The 19,983-nt window shown below is 41.0% G+C and overlaps 3 protein-coding genes across 3 annotated transcripts; 2 read left to right on the forward strand and 1 right to left on the reverse strand.

The window, feature by feature from the left end:
• Positions 1 to 4,718: 4,718 nt before the first annotated feature.
• Positions 4,719 to 6,977, reverse strand: cts12 (cathepsin 12). Its single transcript, XM_038998925.1, has 8 exons — positions 6,947 to 6,977; positions 6,589 to 6,740; positions 6,261 to 6,383; positions 5,826 to 5,990; positions 5,512 to 5,733; positions 5,227 to 5,395; positions 4,952 to 5,057; positions 4,719 to 4,818 (listed from the first exon to the last, which is right to left on the reverse strand). Exons 1-8 carry the CDS (start codon positions 6,975 to 6,977, stop codon positions 4,719 to 4,721), a joined length of 1,068 nt encoding a protein of 355 aa, XP_038854853.1.
• Positions 6,978 to 8,992: 2,015 nt separating this feature from the next.
• On the forward strand, positions 8,993 to 13,530 carry LOC120051823 (ankyrin repeat domain-containing protein 29-like). Its single transcript, XM_038998706.1, has 10 exons — positions 8,993 to 9,007; positions 10,540 to 10,650; positions 11,182 to 11,280; positions 11,540 to 11,638; positions 11,803 to 11,901; positions 12,375 to 12,473; positions 12,616 to 12,714; positions 12,897 to 12,992; positions 13,165 to 13,263; positions 13,378 to 13,530. Exons 1-10 carry the CDS (start codon positions 8,996 to 8,998, stop codon positions 13,459 to 13,461), a joined length of 897 nt encoding a protein of 298 aa, XP_038854634.1. The 5' UTR covers positions 8,993 to 8,995; the 3' UTR covers positions 13,462 to 13,530.
• Positions 13,531 to 14,604: 1,074 nt separating this feature from the next.
• On the forward strand, positions 14,605 to 19,983 carry LOC120052493 (vacuolar protein sorting-associated protein 4B-like). Its single transcript, XM_038999437.1, has 11 exons — positions 14,605 to 14,793; positions 15,174 to 15,285; positions 15,638 to 15,788; positions 15,955 to 16,016; positions 17,232 to 17,351; positions 17,486 to 17,642; positions 17,801 to 17,949; positions 18,193 to 18,274; positions 18,474 to 18,693; positions 18,883 to 19,023; positions 19,119 to 19,983. Exons 1-11 carry the CDS (start codon positions 14,773 to 14,775, stop codon positions 19,218 to 19,220), a joined length of 1,317 nt encoding a protein of 438 aa, XP_038855365.1. The 5' UTR covers positions 14,605 to 14,772; the 3' UTR covers positions 19,221 to 19,983.

Below are 19,983 nucleotides of genomic sequence, written 5' to 3' on the forward strand. Positions count from 1 at the left end.
AAAGTCGAATTATGTTTAATGTTTTATTTTTTACAAATGAATAAGAAATGTAATGCTGAAATGTCTTGAGTCAATAAGTATTCAAATGAGCTTAAGAAGTCGCATAATAAGTTGCATGGCCTCACTCTGTTTGCAATTATAGTTTTTAACATGATTTTTAAAATACTAGCTCATCTCTGTACCCTACACATACAATTATCTGTAAGGTCCCTCAGTCAAGCAGTGAATTTCAAACACAGATTCAAGCACAAAGACCAGGGAGGTTTTCAAATGCCTCGCAAAGGGCACCTATTGGTAGATATGTAAAAAAACAAAAAAGCAGACATTAAATATCCATTTGAGCATGGTGAAGTTATTAATTACACTTTGGATGGTGTATCAATACACCCAGTCACTACAAAGATGCAGGCGTCCTTCATAACTCAGTTGCCGGAGGGAAACCGCTCAGGGATTTCACCATGAGGCCAATGGCGGCTTTAAAACAGTTACAGAATTGAATGGCTGTGATAGGAGAAGACTGAGGATGGATCAACAACATTGTAGGTACTCCACAATACTAGCCTAGTTGACAAAGTGAAAAGATGGAAGCCTGTACAGCATACAAATATTCCAAAACTTGCAACAAGGCACTAAAGTAATACTGCAAAAAAATGTGGTAAAGCAATTAACTTTTTGACCTGAATAAAAAGTGTTATTGTAACGTCTGCTTCCAACTCACACTCTCAAACACATAGATCCCCTGAACGCAGCTCACTTTCCAGCCCACTTTCCAGCTCACACTCTCAAACACATAGATCCCCTAAACGCAGCTCACTCTCCAGATCCCAATGACCTGAATTCTGAACACCTGTTCACACACCTCTATGTCATTATCACACACTATTTAGTTCAGTTCTTTGCACCCCATCATTGTGAGGTGTTGTTTGTTTTGTGACACACTTCTATTCGGAGCGCTGGTTTTCCCGTAATTTACTCCTCCCGTGTATGATAGTTTTTGCCTGCCTCACTAACGAAGCTTTTTGCCTATTCCCTGCCTGTACTTTAGCCTATTGGATTTCCTGTTACCTACCTATTGCCTGATCTCCCGGACGACGTTACTAACCTTGTCCCTGCCTGTACTGTTGCCTTTTTGGATCCCCTGTGTATGACCTTCTGCCTGCCCCTGGACCCAGCTACCTGCCTCCTGCTGTGGTCCTTTACAATAAACACCTGCTGTGCCCTGCGCTTGAAACCAGCTCTCTGTCTCCCATTGTGTTCATTACAGTTATGTTTGGGGCAAATCAAATCCAACACATTACTGAGTACCACTCCCAATATTTTCAAGCATAGTGGTGGCTGCATCATGTTATGGGTATGCTTGTAATTGGTTAAGGACTGGAGAGTTTCTCAGGATAAAAAAGGAAATAGAGCTAAGCACAGGCAAAATCCTAGAGAAAAACTTGGTTCACTCTGCCTTCTACCAGACACTGGAAGATTAATTCACCTTTCAGCAGGACAATAACCTAAAACACAAGGCCAAATCTACACTGAAGACATTGAATGTTCTTGGGTAGCCGAATTACAGTTTTATACTTAAATCTGCTGGAAAATCTATGGCAAGACCTGAAAATGGTTGTCTAGCAATGATCAACAACCAATTTCACAGAGCTTGAACAATTTTGAAAAGAATAATGAGCAAATGTTGCACAATCCAGGTGTGGAAATCTCTTAGAGACTTACCCAGAAAGACTGACAGCTGTAATGTCTGCCAAAGGTGATTCTAGCATGTATTGGATGAATACTTATCTAATCAAGATATATTAGTGTTTTATTTTTCATATAATTTTTTTCTAATGTTAAAACGTTTCTTCCACTTTGACATTACAGAGTATTTTGTGTACATTGTTGACAAAAAATGACAATTAAATCCATTTTAATCCCACTTTGTAACTCAACAAAATTTGTAAAAAGTCAAGGGGGGTGAATACTTCCTGAAGGCACAGTAAATAACAAATACTCAAACACAGCTTCCGTGTCTAGACCAGCCTATTATCACCAGACAGAATGTGTTTGATATTATATTGTAGGATAATGTAATATTGTGTACAGTATGGATCTTTTAAATGCATTATAGTATGTACTGTGTTGTGAATGTACACTACCTTTGAAAAGTTTGGGGTCACTTTGAAATGTTCTTGTTTTTGAAAGAAAAGCTCATTTTTTGTCCGTTAAAATAACATAAAATTGATCAGTAATACAGTGTAGACATTGTTAATGTTGTAAATGACTATTGTAGCTGGAAACGGCAGATTTTTTAATGGAATATCTACATAGGCGTACAGAGGCCCATTATCAGCAACCATCACTCCTGTGTTCCAATTGCACATTGTGTTAGCTAATCCAAGTTTATACTTTTAAAAGGCAAATTTATCATTAGAAAACACCTTTTGCAATTATGTTAGCATAGCTGAAAACTGTTGTTCTGATTATAGAAGCAATAAAACTGGCCTTCTTTAGACTAGTTGAGTATCTGGAGCATCAGCATTTGTGGGTTTGATTACAGGCTCAAAATGGCCAGAAACAAAGACCTTTCTTCTGAAACTTGTCGGTCTATTCTTGATCTGAGAAATGAAGGCTATTCTATGCGAGAAATTGCCAAGAAACTGAAGATCTCGTACAACGCTGTGTACTACTCCCTTCACAGAAGAGCGCAAACTAGCTCTAACCAGAATGGAAAGAGGAGTGGGAGGCCCCGGTGCACAACTGAGCAAGAGGACAAGTACATTAGAGTGTCTAGGTTGAGAAACAGACGCCTCACAAGTCCTCAACTGGCAGCTTCATTAAATAGTATAACACCAGTCTCAACATCAACAGTGAAGAGGCGAGTCTGGGATGCTGGCCTTCTACGCAGAGTTCCTCTGTCCAGTGTCTGTGTTCTTTTGCCCATCTTAATCTTTTATTTTTATTGGCCAGTCTGATATATGGCTTTTTCTTTGCAACTTTTTCTTTGCAACTCTGCCTAGAAGGCCAGCATCCCGGAGTCGCCTGTTGACATTGAGACTAGTGTTTTGACCACAAACTTTTGAACGGTAGTGTATGTTTGGATATTTCATGTGTCATAATGATTATATTCCAAAGTACGGTACTGCTGTAACCCTGTGATAAGAACCTATGACATTCTTGTGTGAGAAAACACAATAAAGTACATATCATAACTGCATTTAAAAAAAATACTCAAATAGACATGTATTTGAACCCAGATCTGGAGAACGCGCCACCTGAAGACTGAAGTATAAAAGTGCTGTCGTCTGGACCTTTTGCTCCCTTTTGAGAGGAATCAATAAATATTTTTTGAAGTCACTCTCCCTTTGTCTGTGTACCCTGTGATCTCTGTGTGCATCACATTAATACATTTTTCAATTTTTGTTGTTCGACACAAACTTAAACCTCCATTAGTAGTTTAAAATAGCAGGTAAATTGGTTTATTTTGCAAAGCTCTATTATTTAGCCCTGCATTACCTGGGTGATGGCTCCAGCTGACTGGTTGTTGAATGAGGTGTCACAGTACTTCCTAGGGATCCTGGGGTGCCCTTTGTGCCAAGGATCCTTACCACTCTGGTGGTTCTGAGGCAGATAGTCATACCTACAGTTTGGATGTCTCTGTGGTGCTCTCTGGCCATCTGTGCAGGGGCCAAATAAAGCACACCACAACAATAATCCCCATACTCCTCCAAACCAGCAAACAGTCCCTTGTGTCATTTTCATACGTCTGCAGGACAGCAAAACTATCTCCCTCACTGTTGAGGAGCGTGGCTGTGGGAACTATGAGAGCTAAATACCTAGGAGCTCCTCCCTCTGTAAGCCCAGGGCCAGATAGAATGCCCCTATAAAGATAGACTGGTATACATGAAGGAAGACTGAGCATATCAGTGTGTTTAGTTTGGTGTGAACATGTTGAGGTTCAAAGATCACCTGGGTACCACTCCCTTTTCTTCAAATGTGTTTGTGGAGCAGTAAGTTGGCATGGCATAGATACTATTTGTACTCTGTACCACAGGTCCCGTTTAACAATTGTAAAACTATGGAAGGTGTAAACCTATGAACCAGGTGAACTGGATAACAGTATAATACAAGGAACTCAAAGACAATCTACAGTCTAGCGTTGCTTACACACTGATTATGTTCCCACGCCTACGTTGCCTCCTGCAGACTGTTTGACATTCTGGCAGATTGAAAGGGCTTTCTCAAGATGCCTCGCTGTGCAAGGAAATACCTTCAAATTCAACACAAGCCGTCAGATACCTTGATGCCTCGCTGTGCAAGGAAATACCTTCAAATTCAACACAAGCCGTCAGATACCTTGATGCCTCGCTGTGCAAGGAAATATCTTCAAATTCAACACAAACCGTCAGATACCTTGATGCACAATATCTAGTGCTATATCCAGTCCTGTATTCAATCCAAAATGTTCAAAGGAACATCAAATTCTAGACCAGCCTGACACAGTCGGTCGAAATCTAAAAACAATCGCAGTCAAAGGTCAATTCAATTGAACTTTATTCTCTATCACAGTGCAATACAGGCATAGCATTGCTCAGAGTAATACAGTATAGAATACAGAATACTTGGTACCATCACCCCCACAAATAAACCAAATCAATACTTTTTATTAACCTCTGACAACCTATCCAACACCAAGATGATATGTTCTGTCTCTGACACTTTATCACTTATGTGGTTCATAAAATAGGATACAGAGCGTAACTTGCGATGCCACAAGTGTTACTGCCATTCCGGATCATTCGCATGTAGCCACCCTCTCCCCATGCAGTACCCCAGCTGGGAAGAAAAGGAAAACATGCATACATTTATGTACAACAAATGTCTTACATATATGTATATGAAAAAGTAACCAATTTATTATATTTTATTAGAATGTAAACCATGTTACTCCCACCAGTGATTCACCCACCTGTTTTTGATGATCCAATAGTCTTGCCCCCCTTCAGAGCCATAGCCAACCAGCAGCACCGCATGACTGAGGTTGTTGGGGTTACAGCTTGGCTCCTCATATATTCCTGTTAGACCAATAATAGCCCTGGTTACAATGAGGCAAACTCAGACAGGGCAAATGCATTTTTAAAAAATGAATAAAAAACCTTTATCAAAGTTAATATGTACAGTCATGGGAAACAAAACACTACATTTACCTGTCCACCACCGTCAAAGAATTCAGTGAAAACCAACCTGAACTGTAGAACATGAAGCTTGGGTTATCTGCATCCACAGCGATGGTGATTGGGCCAATGGTTGCCACAGCGTCAGCCAGGGCCTGCTCATCTCCAGAGGGTATGAACCTGTAATCAGTGATGCTGGCAACCAACTGACTGCTGTCGTAGAAACAGGGTTGGGTGTCCTAGAAATACAGAAATGTGTTTTATCCTCAGCCATTGTACTTCTTAAATCATGTTGCTATTAACATTATGTAACATTGGTGTACATGGTCAGGAATGTCCCCAGTCAGACACTTACCACTGATGTGTAGGGGTAGGTGTCTGTGGACTGAAGCCCATTCTGAACCACATAATTATAGGCATTAGCCATCCAGGCCCCACTGCAGCCATATGTGCCGTAGGGCTTGGAGCAGTCCACAAGGTTCTGCTCACTCAAGGAAACCAGTTGACCTGTCCTCTTGAACATTTGTCCCTCGATGGCCCCCGTAGTGCTAAAGGCCCAGCAGGAGCCACAATAGCCCTGTGAGGAGAAATCAATAGACAGCATGGATTTAAAATCACTTCCTAGTTTGCACTGAAATTCTACTTAAATTTTCTAAAGCAAAGCCTCACCTGGTCTTTGACCTCAGTGACATAGCCCATGGCTCTGTAGTCAACGGTAACAGACCCTAACTTCTGAGCACTGGCACGGAGCTTTCGAGCTGATGCATTCTTCCCTCTTTTCTTTATTTTGCTATTTATCATGGCACCTTGCAAACGCTTGTATTCGTGCCTTGTCTACGCATTGAAGAGAGAGAAATTCCAAAGTGATTTAGTATGAAATGTATGAAGGAATCAATGAATAATGGGAAAATACTGTTTCAATACACTGCAATAAGAACAATCTCTCATAATGTATACAAATGGACAGAAATGAGAACTTAAATGGGAATGTTGCAGCTCTCAGTGAAAATTGCTCAAAGTGGACCATTATAAGTAACTCATAGAAGTACCTTGGACTATAACATCCTGTACTAAAGAGAAGTAAAGATGATGATGGTCACTTACCAGGTCCCCATATTTATTCATGGCCATGGTGAACATCTTTGTCCCTCTGAGAAAACTGTTATTATTCTCATCAATCACTCTCATGTTGTCCTCCCATATGGCCTTCCTCTCAATGTCATCCCGCTTCAGGAAAGAACAGAATGAACAAACAAATAAAGTAGTTGATTATTGTTAAGGTGTGTGTCTTGGAGGGAGGGAATGACTTCCTAAATATTTACAATGTGTCTTCATGTAGGCCAATATGCAGATTACTAGCCTACAGTAACTATTGGGATGTGTTTTTTATACAGTCTGTGTGTATGAGTATGTGTATAAAATAACATCTAACCTTCTCGTCATAGGATACACCGTTGCTCCTCTTCCATGTTTGCCACTCTGATGGCTCTTGCACCTCCTCGTCTGAGTCTGACGCCACGTGGAGAGGATCAGACAGGAGGAGAGAGAGCAGCACAGCTCTCCCCATGAGGCTGGCCCATTGGACTGGAAGGATGGATGATCAGAGTAAAGTGTTTCACCAAATGTATTGTGTTCTGTTGTAAATTACTTTGCTGCAATTTATACCATATTAGATAGAGAATTATATGGAAACACTATAAACGCTCTGCGATTCTGAATGTTATGTTATTAAAACAATGCAATCATGATAAGAAATTAGGCTAAATGAATGTAAATAACCTGGCACTCACCTGATGGAAAGTTGGGCTGTCTTGTCTTCATGTTCTGAGACTAACTCTACACTCTGACCATGACTGGTCATCACCCCCTCTTTTATTGCCTGTGATGGAGGGTGTCCTCCCCTTGGGCCTGTCTGAAACCTCATCACCTACACACAAGAGGGAGGTGGCAACAGGGGACAGAAACCCTCTTATTAGACAATGTCAGGCCACAGAGTGTAAACACAGCATGTCACTATTCAAAGTAGCCCATATCAGTTTTTTGGCACTCATCACAAAAACAGCTTAGCAGTGCCAAGAAAATATGATAGCCTACTCTATATACAGCTCATCTCTAAAAACCTGCCAATTACAAGCTTGCAACTAAATAGTAATCAAAACAACTTCTCCTTCCACAGGTTACCTGCAATTATGCACCCTGATATTTAAGTGTTACACTCTTAGAAAAAAGCTTTCCAAAAGGGTTCCTTGGCTGTTCACATAGGAGAACCCTTTTCGATTCCAGGTATAACTGTTTTTGGTTCTATGTGCTACCTAAAGGTTATGGAAAATGTGCTCTTTTAGTATTTCTCCAGTAGGTATCCTGGAGGAGAACACCTCCACTTCTATGTCAAAGATAATAAAGCAAAAACACTATAGTAAATAATAAAGTAATGTCCGCAAAAACACTACAGTAAATACTACAGTATACTATAGACGCAAAAACACTACTGTAAATTCTACAGTATACAACAATCTGCAAAAACACTATATTAATTACTATAGCATGTACTATAGTTTTGTTTTACTACAGTATTTATACTATAGTTAACTGCGAATACAACAGTATACTACAGTAAATACTGCAGGGAATACTATAGTAATGTCAGCAAAAACACTACATTAAATACTATAGTATTTATACCAGTCATGTTTCTTCTCCAGTCCCAAATTTTGGCACAAACTAATAATACCTTTGAAACAGCTGCTCAACATCCAAGAATACAGGGTAGCCTGTGTCACAGCACAGACACAGTAGGGGAGAGCCAAAGGGGTAAATTGAGCCACCGTTGTTTCTAGGAAACCATACACACAATTAACAATTTGACCACATACTTAGGAAGAGGTCTTCATTTGTGAAGGAAGAAACCACATGGAAAAAGTGTTAAGCAAGTTAGGTCCAAAAAACTGATTTTCACCAAGTCAAATTAATTTGTTAGAGGTATCATTAAGCTTGCAAGTAGAAAGATCATTTTAAGATTGTTCTATATGTCAGTTGGGGTCTCTATACGCTTCAAAATGAGGTCCTAAACCTAAAGAAATATAACCACAGCTGTGTGGGCTAATACAGTGGTATAGTGGTGCCTGGAGAAATGGGTATACTCTACTTTTGCCACACACAAAAAAAACATCCAAACAGCTCCACAACAATGTCTCCACATCAGCAGACATTTTTTTGGGTCTGGGAAAAATCCCCCAAAAATGTGGAGGGTGTAGTTGCCCTTTTATTCAGAACGTTACCTGGGGTAAATTGTTCTCCCCATACCCAGGGTAAGTTGTGACAACAATATATGTCGATATCTTTGTTAGAAAAAAATACTATATTTCCCTCGACAGAGTGACGCTGAATGTCTAAAATGCCTCAATTTACCTCACTATCCCCTAATACAGTTGTATGGCTGACTTTCTGGAGTTTAGGGGCATTAGGAGCAAGGACTGGATTATGTGTAACAAAAAAAAAAACATATAAAATAACAGTCTATTTTTCCTCAGGATAAATAAACTACTACCGCTAAAAAGAAACTGTAACCAAATCGAACTCGTTTCATTTGGTTGAACAAACGACTCCAAGAAATCGAATCAGACATAGCTGCAGCGGTCGTGACTCGTGCGCCTGTCTGTGTGGTTGGAGCGGCACTGCAGAGGATTTGCTGCGTGTTGTTTTTTCAACAGCGCGCCGACACCCTTGGAGCAGTCAGTGTGGTAAAACGAATTACAGCCGTTATTACAGTTAAACCCATCGGGACGTTAGCAGCAACAACCCATTCGCAAGAAATATGAGTCACGAATGAGGTCCACAGGATGTCGTTCAAGGTAATCTCAACGTTCTCCTGCATATGTAGCTGAGTTGACTCAACTCCACTATATATAGATATCCATATTACAGGGATCTAAACTAGAGCTACAGCTACTACTGCATAGGCTACTGTAACCATGCTTGGAATGAAGAGAGAGTAGTCTAATATAATCTACTCACTACGAATGTTTACTTATTTTGCGTACATGGCTTCTAATCTGTGCTGTTATGAATAGGCCTATGGTGAGTTATGCGCACGTAATAAATTAATACATCGCAGGGGGTTTGCGGGCAATAATAACATCGTAATGGAAATTAGATATGCTGCTTTACCTTCGTGGTCATGGTTTTCCCGGACATATGCCGCGTTCAAAACAACTGGTAACTCGGAAATAAACAAGCTCCGACAGGGAAAAATCGATTTGAATGGTCATCCAACTCGAAATTCCAATTCGATAACTCGGCCCACTTTCTAGAGTTCAGACTTTCAGACCTGAAGATCACTGACATCATGATTTGACCTGCATTTTTCCAAGTTTCCAGTTGTTCTGACTAACATTAGCCACCTAGCCAACGTTAGCAACAACAAATTGGAATTCGTAACATATCATACGTTTTGGTAATTCATAACATATTGTACGTTTTTGCAATTCATAACATATACGAATTGTAATTTATCATAAGAAATGGAAGGACATCCACAAATTAAAACATACCATACGAAACTTAGCATGTCTCTGATTTTTTTTAAATGTAACCTTCATTTAACTGGGTTAGTCAGTTAAAAACAAATTCTTATTTACAACGACGGCCGAGAGTGGATTAACTGCCTTGTTCAGGGGCAGAATGACAGATTTATACCTTGTCAGCTCGGGGATTCGATCCAGCAACCTTTCGGGAACTGGCCCAACGTTCTAACCACTAGGCTACTGCCGCATACAGAATAATACGAAATGCTATGAGACCAGGTGGCAGCGACATGACAATTTAATCTTAGCTAGGCTAGGGTTTAAGGTTAAAGGGTTAATTAAGGTTAGGGGAAGGGTTAGCTAACATGCTAAGTAGTTGCAAAGTAGCTAAGAACGTAGTATGTAGTTGAACATTTGCTAAAATGATATGGTGATGAAATTCAAACACAACTTTTGGGTTGCTAGATGTTTGCGTTTTTTCTTGTCTGTTAAATATACCCAGATTCATTTGGACCTACATAAGTGGGTGGGAGCTGGACTCTTAGAGACCACACACAACCAGACCAGAGACCATATAACCACACCATACCCAATGCAAGAGCATAATCAACGTGTGTGCGTGTGCAAAGAACCTCTGTCCATATTGATTCTCATATTTATTGTGAACAGGAAGAGCATGACTGCAACTCATTTTAAATGGTTTTCTCTATAACCTCCATTGTCTGACCAACACCAGCAAAGAAATTGCTTGCCAAGACTTCTGGGATGATACTGTAGATAGTGTCTTTTAGTCTGGTTACAGGTCTGTTATCTGACACTTGTGTCTGTTCGATGTTGTATCATGTGTGTTTGTCCTACAGAAGGAGACGCCCCTGGCTAATGCTGTGTTTTGGGCAGCTCGGAAGGGGAACTTGGCCCTGCTTCAGTTACTGCTCAACAGTGGCCGTGTGGATGCCGACTGCAGAGACAGTGTACGGACGCTGCATGCCCTGGCGGCTCAGCTGCACGCTTTACCCATAAACCACCTGTGGTAGGAGAGAAAGAGAGAGCTACAACTCGTGTGTGTGTGTGTGTGTGTGTGTGTGTGTGCAGGTGTGTGGATGTGTGCAGGTGTATGTATGTCTCAATAATGTGTTGTAGGTCTGCTCATGTTCAGGTGCTTGCAGCTTCCATGTGTGTCACATCTAATTGTTTATTGTTGTGTGGTATTTGAAATGTAATGCTATGTCAAGTCTCCGCTGATAAGTTCAAGTATGTTTCAGCAACTTTCTCTAGAGGTTAGGGAATGTGAATGATTGGGTGGAGCATCAGACAAGGGGTGGTACTTTGGAGGGCTGTGTGTGCAATTATGTTGTCTGGAGGAGAATCAAAACACAAAACAAAACAAAAACAAAAAAATCTAGACCCCCAGGTTTCTTTCATGTGCAGTTTGAATGACATGTAGACAATGATCTGACTGAACTGAGGTGTTGATTGATTGTGATCCCTCGGTCTCTTTCCAGTTTCGCACCACAGCCCTGATGGTGGCGTCCTACAATGGCCACAGTGACTGTGCCAGTGAGCTGATCATGCAGGGAGCTGACATTAACCTGCAGAGAGAGGTAAAGTATACTCCCACTTTTGTACACCTTGGTGTCATTAGAAGAAATACCTTGGTTTTAGTGCTGCTCCTTGATAAACTGCAACCATCTGCTTTTCCGTAGTACAGCGCCTGAAATTAGCGTTGCATTATTGATGTTGCTTTGAGACCAATGTGGTCAAAGTAGAAACAATAAGCAGTAAAGATGTTTGAAGCGTTGAGAAAATGTGTATGTCCTTTTTAAGGTCTTCCTGACATTGAATGCATGTTTCCACCCTCAGACAGGCTCCACTGCCCTCTTCTTCGCTTCCCAGCAGGGACACAATGAAGTAGTAAAGCTCCTCTTTGAATTTGGTGCCTCAACTGAATTCCAGACAAAGGTATGCCGTGTCACCTACTTAGAGAGAGAGAGAACATCACAGGGAGGCAGACAAAATATGCTGACAGCAGTGATCCAGTGTTGGATGCCTGCTGTGTATAGTCATATTCCATGTGCCAGTCACTGCAGGATATGTTGCTAATCTGTGTTCTCATGGTTTGGCAGGACGGTGGCACAGCCCTCTCTGCAGCCTGTCAGTATGGTCACTCTAAGGTGGTAGACACTCTTCTGAAGAATGGAGCCAATGTTCATGACCAGCTGCATGTGAGCATCCCTAACACCTATCTCATCTCACTATGTCTGTCCTTTTCCCACACTCCTGCAGAGCCCCACAGTGTCCAATGCTATAGTCCACAACACACCAAAATCCCACTGGAAGACCCTCTCAGGTTACCGCTGAGTCAGACATGAGATGTATTTTGTTTTATGCAACACATAGAAGGGATTGGATTACTCAGTGTAACTATGTTACATGTTTGTATGAAAACAATACAGTAAGGCTTACATTAATTTTGACACAGTGATTCTCTGCTCACTACTAGTTCTGATATTGGTGATTGACAATAGTGTTTTTTGCATCATCAAAACATCAGCCTCTTTCTCTCCTTTCTATAAGATCCATTGTACCCACAACAGTGCCATTCTATGTGTTACTATTCATGAACAAGCCATACATTGCATAACTTTGTCATGCAGTTGCTTTGCTGTTGTGACATGTTTCTAATATCATGTTTCAGGATGGTGCCACCCCACTCTTCCTTGCTTCCCAGGAGGGTCATGTGACTGTCATACGTCAACTGTTGTCGTCTGGAGCCAAAGTTAACCACCCTAGGGAGGTGAGGCCACTCCCCCATACAATAATAGAGGACTTCAATAGAGGGACTGACTTCTTCATTTCTCTTCTCACCCTCTTCCTCCTTGTATTTTGTCTCCATTTTCTTTCTCTCACCCCCCTCCCTCACTATCCCTCCTCTCCAGGATGGCACAGCCCCCCTGTGGATGGCAGCCCAGATGGGACACAGTGAAGTAGTGAAGGTTTTACTTCTGCGTGGTGCAGATCGGGATGCTGACAGAAAAGTATGTTGTCCTTTAGCAACCCAGTGGTTACACAGTGGGTTGACAAAGACAAGATGATTGTCTTCCATCAATATATTCAATCAAGTAATTTATTGAAATGCATTTCTTTGTGTAAGGCATATTATATATTGAATGGGGAATTAAAATGTTAATGTCTCATGTTTCTTTTGATCTTATTGAAGGATGGGTCAACTGCATTATTCAAGGCAGCTTTCAAAGGACACAACAGTGTCATTGAGGAGCTCCTCAAGTTTTCCCCTTCAATGGGCCTTCTCAAGGTAAGATATCTAGGCAGTGATGCTTGCTCTTTGCCGTATCCTGTCTCGCCATGACCCAGAGGAGTAGTTTTTATTCAGAAGTATATTGTGAAACATTGTATTGTAAAACATCAGTGTTTCAGTGATAAGAACCAGCCGTTAGTTAAGTGGCTTCACCATTCCATTTCTCCAGAATGGTTCCACAGTCCTCCACGCTGCTGTCATGGGTGGCAATCATAAAAGTGTAAACCTTCTGCTCGGGGCCAATGCAGACCCCACACTACCCAACAAGGTAAATCACTGCAGTGTGTACAGGGGAGAAGAAGCAAAGCAGAGGAGAAGGATGCATTTTAGGATGTCGCTCTGGTTGATTATTTTTTCATGACTGGTTTTGTTTTCTTTGCAGAACAATGAACTGCCAGCAGATCTTACAAAGAGTGATCGCATCCTGAGTGCTCTGCGACCACAAATCTTAAATGGAAGTAGTTGATGACAATCCTAGTTCCCACCTTAGACCATGGTTGTTTTATGGAGAGAAATGCACCGAGGGCTCCGAACAACAGAGAACAAACAAACAGGATTCAGTCACACTACAATACTTATATGGTGCTTGCTTTCAATTGCAGCTTCAGAAAATACAATGCTATTTGGAGTAAACGTAACTGGACATATCAATATGTAGCCTACTACCAAAATGCATCCGTTTGTGGCTAGAGTTATTTTGCCATGTACATCCTTTCGTTTGAGGTGTTCTAACTTTGCTGTATAGTTTTAGTTTCTAAAATATTGTATCCTGGTGCTGTGATATTTCTAAATATTTTGCATTTTTTTTATTTCTGCAATTTTAGTAAATGCAATACTGTACATTGGGTTAAATAAAAGATGAATGTGGAAGAAAAAAAAACATTTATCCTGTGACCAAGTCAATAACATGTGCTATAATAACAAGTCACTAGAGGTCAGTGTACTTGCCGTTGGTACCAATGATCTATATAAACTCTGGATATTTAGATGCTCAGTTTGGCCATTGAGAGACTTTGAAGCCACCGGTCGGCCATATTGGCACTCCAGTAGGAGCAGTCCTACATAGCAATGAATGGAATTCTACGGGTTTTCAATTAAATGTTTCAATGACAAAATTACATGTATTTAAGCATTTTTTGTTGTAGTGGGGACACTAACATTAGTCATCTCAAAAAATTATACAACCAATGTTTTTAGATATTTTAAATGTTTATGTTTAGCTCACATAATATAATTTAAAAGTATGCGTTAAGGTGTCTGTAATAGAGTAAATGTGGCAAAAACGAATGTAGACGTTAATTAATGCATTTTTATAGCTTCCCCCAAGAAATTACCACAGTGGGGAGTGCCAAGATGGAGGCACGGTGGCTTCAACACAGCGCCCTTAAATAGTCATCTAGTGTATATATAAATCACCAAGAAACTGAATCCATGCAAATGTGTCTGATGCTCTTTGTCTGACCTTATTTATCGCATATGCAATGCACATAGATTTTAAGAATAGGCTGTGAAATTGACCGCAGTAAATTGACAACGATAGGTCAGAAAAAGCTCTCGTCTCTTTTTGTGCTGATGTCACGTGTAAACCATAGGCGGAAGTGACACTCGACATCTTGATGCGGAAGAGATTCCGAAGAATTAAAGAACTGTCACCAAAATGACAACAACACACTAACCAGAGCTATTAACGTCGTATTATAGCTATTGCACGTTGATTTACTGAGACGAGTGAAATTCTACGGTGGGTTATTTTGACCATCGTACGTAACCAGCACCCATGGCTAATAACAATTTACAGGTGAGTGAATCTCCAGCCAGAGACAAAATAAATAAGTTAGCTAACTACTGTAGCTAACACAGGATTGTATCGTTAGTCTACTGTGGGTTCAGATGGCGTTAATATACGTTTGTCTAGTTAATGTCTCTCTTGACCCAAAGTATTTAATGAATTCGCATCAACTAAGTGTGTATGATTACTGATTTTCCATTTACTAATGCCATTTTGACATACCTTTGTGACATCTTGCGGAACAAGATCATAACGTCATGCTAATGCCCTACCCTCTCTTGTTATGGTTCTTCTTTAACATAGCGCCCGCAAGATCATGACGTCATGCTAATGCTCTACCCTCTCTTGTTATGGTTCTCCTTTAACATAGCCCATGCATTGTGTTACAGAAAGCAATAGATCTTGCAAGCAAGGCTGCAGAGGAGGATAAGGCTAAAAACTACGAGGAAGCTCTCCGGTTGTACCAGCATTCCATTCAATACTTCCTTCATGTTGTTAAATGTGAGTTGTCTCTTATCTCAGTTCAACTTCCTGTTACTTATTTTTTCAAGTTCTTAATTTGCATTTATACTGCAAACACAGAACATCTACATAGGCTACTTTGTTTTTCTGTTCCCTTTCATTTACTGATATATGTGTGACTGACATGATTATGAACTGTGCACCTTTGACCTTAGAGTTTGGAATGAACTTTGAATGACCCCATTAGGAGCTATGGATCAACATTAACAATTTCTTCAGGAAACAGCTTTAACAGCTTTGTTTCACTTTCACATTGAATGACCCACGTGTGACGATTACCCAGCCTTGGACATAATGTGATGCCAACCTGTTACATTTCCTCTTCCTGCAGATGAGGCCCAGGGAGACAAGGCCAAGCAGAGCATCAGGGCAAAGTGTGCAGAGTACCTGGACCGAGCAGAGAAGCTGAAGGAATACTTGAAGAAGAAGGATAAGGCCCCTCCAGCCAAGCCTGTCAAGGAGTCCGGCTCTGATGACAAAGGGTGAGGGAGCATAAGAAATCCTGAGATGTGTTATTATCCTCACCAATCCTTCATTCTGATCTGATTCTTGGTTCTTTTGAACTGTGCTTATACTTTTTGTGTGGCATAAAGGTGGGCCACCTTATCAGTACAGTGATCTCAAACTACTTTTCTTTTTCTTTTGCAGGAATGACAGTGATGAAGGTGAAGGTGACCCAGAGAAAAAGAAGTTTAAAAATCAACTCTCAGGTGAGTTATATCATCAGCTACTTCACTGTTCAGCATTTTTAGTGTGGCTCATACAAAGCTTTGATGCAGTCTTGTGGCACTGAATCTGTATTTGATTTGAATGATAAAAAGCGCTATTTGCCGTTAGGGGTGTGAACGTTTAAACTAAATTGGGATCTTTAACGTTTGCAAAAATCTTAAACCGAAAAAACGATGTTCACAGTGCAGTTATCACAAAACTACCACTAACAGGTCCCGATCATCTTCATAAATGGAAAAATACAAATTAAACGAATACTTAACCCAACAATGCTGTAAAGTTAGTAGGAGGAGAAATGCTTCTTTCAAATTATTTCCCACAGATATAAAGGGCTCCACACATCATCATTGTTAACAGTTGGAAAAAATGTCAGAGAGTGAGACAGGGAAGCGACAGCAGCGAAGTCCTTTATGGCAATACTTTAAGAAGTTAAATGAGAAGGTGGTGAATTGAGCTAGTGCAGAGGCAGAACAGGTGCAATGCTAAAACATCTGAAAGGGAGACACCATGACCGTGAGCCCCAACCCATTGCTGGCAACAGCGCAGGCCCCCAACAACAGACATTAAACAGGCTCATCACACGAAAGAAGTGCGATAAGGGATGGAGTGAGAAAATCACAGCGCTGATTACAGAAATCGTTGCAGCTGATATGCAGCTATTGTTAAGGGTAGAGAATGTCGGCGGCAATGTCCTAATGGCATATCTAGAACCAGACTACAAGATTGTACAGTGAAATTGTAAAAAGAAAATTGTACAGAAATTGTACAATGATTGCTCTGGAAGTACAACGGTCAAGATCTCAAACACCATACGTGACACGCTGTCATACATCACCGCAACGAGCCATCACATTGATGAGAAGTGGGACATGAAGTCCCATGTACTAACCACTGAGGACATGGATGAGAGGCACACCACAGAGAACCTAAAGATAGCATTAACTACCTTCGTTGCTGAGTGGGTGGGGGACAGCAGTAAGGTGAGCGCCATCTGGTAGCCATGACTGTGGTAGATTGAACTGCATTGCCCCCTAGTGGTCAGACGCAGGACCATGTCTGCATTGTGAATTCACATGTCTTTTTCTTCTCTCAGTTGAAGCAGAAAAAAATGGCACTTTAAACGTTAAGAACATTTTAACATTTGTTACATCCCTATTTGCCGTACTACATTTCACCGACTTCTATCTATGTTACAGGGGCCATCGTCATGGAAAAGCCAAACATCAAGTGGAATGATGTAGCTGGGCTTGAGGGTGCAAAGGAGGCCCTTAAAGAAGCTGTCATCTTGCCCATCAAATTCCCTCACCTCTTCACCGGTATGGATTATGGAATTCAAGAAACACATAACATTCTAGATATTAACAGATGTATTATGACTTGCAGCAGTGCATCTGAAGAGTAAATCGTTTTCAATAAAGAATACCTAAGTATATTTGTCTTTGGTGTCCAGGAAAGCGAACTCCATGGAGAGGGATCCTGCTGTTTGGCCCTCCTGGTACAGGGAAGTCTTATCTGGCCAAGGCTGTGGCCACAGAAGCCAACAACTCTACCTTCTTCTCTATCTCCTCCTCTGACCTGGTGTCCAAGTGGCTGGGGGAGAGTGAAAAGTGAGTAATGGGGCAAGGAGGGTTGGCAGGTTGCTGTGCAATCAAATCAATATAGTATTTAAAAGGATATTGCTCATACATACCTATCTCTCTCCTTCTCCTCTGTATTTTTCTCCTTTGGTCTCATATTCACTCTCCACAACTCTTTCTGTCTTCAGGTTGGTGAAGAACCTGTTTAGCCTGGCCAGGGAGAACAGGCCCTCCATCATCTTCATCGACGAGATAGACTCTCTGTGTGGCTCCAGGAGTGAGAACGAGAGTGAAGCAGCCCGCCGCATCAAGACTGAGTTCCTGGTCCAGATGCAGGGTGAGAGAGCCAGCCACTGGGCTGACAGACTGTACAGTTTACACAAAGCCTGGCCTCAGATCCTGATTACCTTGTACCTTGAGTATTGACACAACTGCTTTGGCCACTATGTCGTTTGGCACTGAACCTTTTTGTTGGTACGGTGTCACCAGAACAACTAAACAACAATTGTTTTTGCTAGATTTTGGCTTTCCTTTTGACTGAATCAGCTGTATATTTAAATAATTATCTCTCTTCTCTGAGGTGTTGGAAATGATAATGAGGGAGTCCTGGTTCTAGGAGCCACAAACATCCCCTGGACACTGGACTCTGCTATTAGGAGAAGGTCAGTGTATATTTATCTTCTGATGATCTCAAGTCCTTTATCTTATTGTGAAGATGTATTATTCACCATTTTTGGACCAAGTGACTCTTATTAAACAGATTGTTAAACATTAGAGATAAATAATGGGATGACCCTTGCTGCATCTCCATATAAACATTCCCATATCAGATATCACAACTGTCGTGTTTCTGTGGCTCAGGTTTGAGAAGCGGATCTACATCCCTCTGCCTGAGGGGCACGCCCGCTCCTTCATGTTCAAGCTGCATCTGGGCTCCACCCCCAATGAGCTCACTGAATCAGACTATGTGACCCTGGGTAAGAAGACGGAAGGCTACTCTGGAGCAGACATCAGCGTCATCGTAAGGGACGCCCTCATGCAGCCAGTCAGGAAGGTGCAGTCGGCCACTCACTTCAAACGGGTATGTGACAGTCTGACATTCAACAGGGACAGGGCTCACCTAGGTGCAGTGAATCTTAATTCATTTAATTTTCCTCATCTGATAGTTGTGAAGGAAGCATTGAGTCATATGAATACACTGTCAATGAAACATCAGCTATCACAAATCGATGTCCCAATTCTGCCCATGCGTTCTTCTTCATACACCCAGGTCCAAGGGTCATCATGGAACCATCCCAACCTCGTGGTAGACGATCTCTTGACCCCATGCTCACCAGGAGATCCAGACGCCATAGAGATGACCTGGATGGATGTTAATGGGGAGAAACTCATGGAGCCCATTGTTTGCATGGTGAGAAGAACCCCAAAAACATATATATTTTTGATTTTGAACACGAGGGAGCAAGTATGTGATGCTAACTGACCCTTGTGATGTGCTGTTCACAGGCTGATATGCTGAGGTCACTGCACAACACCAAGCCAACTGTGAACGAGCAGGACTTGGACAAACTCAAGAAGTTCACAGAGGACTTTGGTCAGGAAGGCTAATACTCAACCAAATAATGCGAACACAACTTTCCTTTCTCATATCCTTTTTCTTCACTGGTTCTCAGGCCTGCATTTGCTACTCTACTTTCTCTCCACAAGTAGCAAAGGGGCTTCATGTTTCATGTATGTTAATTTGTTGACTTACTTTGTTAGTTGCCAATACATACCCATAATAGTGTACCCATAGTATACAACTTTTCTTTTTACAAAGATAGATTGGTTGAAGATGGTGATGGTCTCAAATAATATGGATTCATGAAAAGTATTTATAATTTATGCTTTAAAACACTAAAGTGTCTGTTTTGGCCTTGATGGCATCAAACAAGCAATGCATGCAATTGTGCATTACAATAACTCCTCCAAAAGTCCTTTACTGCTTGAAGTGCATCTATGGTTTGACAAGATGGATTTTGCCTGTTTTGTTGTACTGTAATGTATTTGGACATTGTTTACCGATGTTTCTTTCTTTGTATTCATTTTTCTTACCAAGAAGGGCTACGCCTGTAATTTTGACTTTGCGTTGATGGAGCAGCACTCATTGAAGAGGACCATATCATGATTAACTACCAGCAAATTTAATGATTACAATTTTCTTTCATCAGTTTTTATGTTGAGTATTTTCATATTGTTTTTCTGTATGCTGTTTTTGAAAGAAGATGTTAGTTTGAGTGCCTTGCTGGTCAAAAGAAAGTTAAAGTACTTTGGAATGGGTTGGTGGGGGTATGTTATAATGTAATAAAACCCAATGATTATTGATCTTCAA

This window comes from Salvelinus namaycush, chromosome 8, assembly GCF_016432855.1.
Source record: "Salvelinus namaycush isolate Seneca chromosome 8, SaNama_1.0, whole genome shotgun sequence".
In the NCBI taxonomy this organism is placed as follows: Eukaryota; Metazoa; Chordata; class Actinopteri; order Salmoniformes; family Salmonidae; genus Salvelinus; species Salvelinus namaycush.

What these genes read in the sequence shown, in the direction of transcription:
- cts12 (XM_038998925.1), bottom strand. Translation starts at nt 6,977, where the DNA reads ATGAAGACAAGACAGCCCAACTTTCCATCAG. An exon ending in ACAGCCCAACTTTCCATCAG is followed by an intron (nt 6,741 to 6,946) that starts GTGAGTGCCAGG and finishes CCATCCTTCCAG; the next exon opens with TCCAATGGGCCAGCCTCATG. An exon ending in GTGTATCCTATGACGAGAAG is followed by an intron (nt 6,384 to 6,588) that starts GTTAGATGTTAT and finishes TCTTTCCTGAAG; the next exon opens with CGGGATGACATTGAGAGGAA.
- LOC120052493 (XM_038999437.1), top strand. Translation starts at nt 14,773, where the DNA reads ATGGCTAATAACAATTTACAG. An exon ending in ATTCCCTCACCTCTTCACCG is followed by an intron (nt 17,352 to 17,485) that starts GTATGGATTATG and finishes TTTGGTGTCCAG; the next exon opens with GAAAGCGAACTCCATGGAGA. An exon ending in TGGCTGGGGGAGAGTGAAAA is followed by an intron (nt 17,643 to 17,800) that starts GTGAGTAATGGG and finishes TTCTGTCTTCAG; the next exon opens with GTTGGTGAAGAACCTGTTTA.
- LOC120051823 (XM_038998706.1), top strand. An exon ending in ATCGGGATGCTGACAGAAAA is followed by an intron (nt 12,715 to 12,896) that starts GTATGTTGTCCT and finishes ATCTTATTGAAG; the next exon opens with GATGGGTCAACTGCATTATT. An exon ending in CTTCAATGGGCCTTCTCAAG is followed by an intron (nt 12,993 to 13,164) that starts GTAAGATATCTA and finishes CCATTTCTCCAG; the next exon opens with AATGGTTCCACAGTCCTCCA.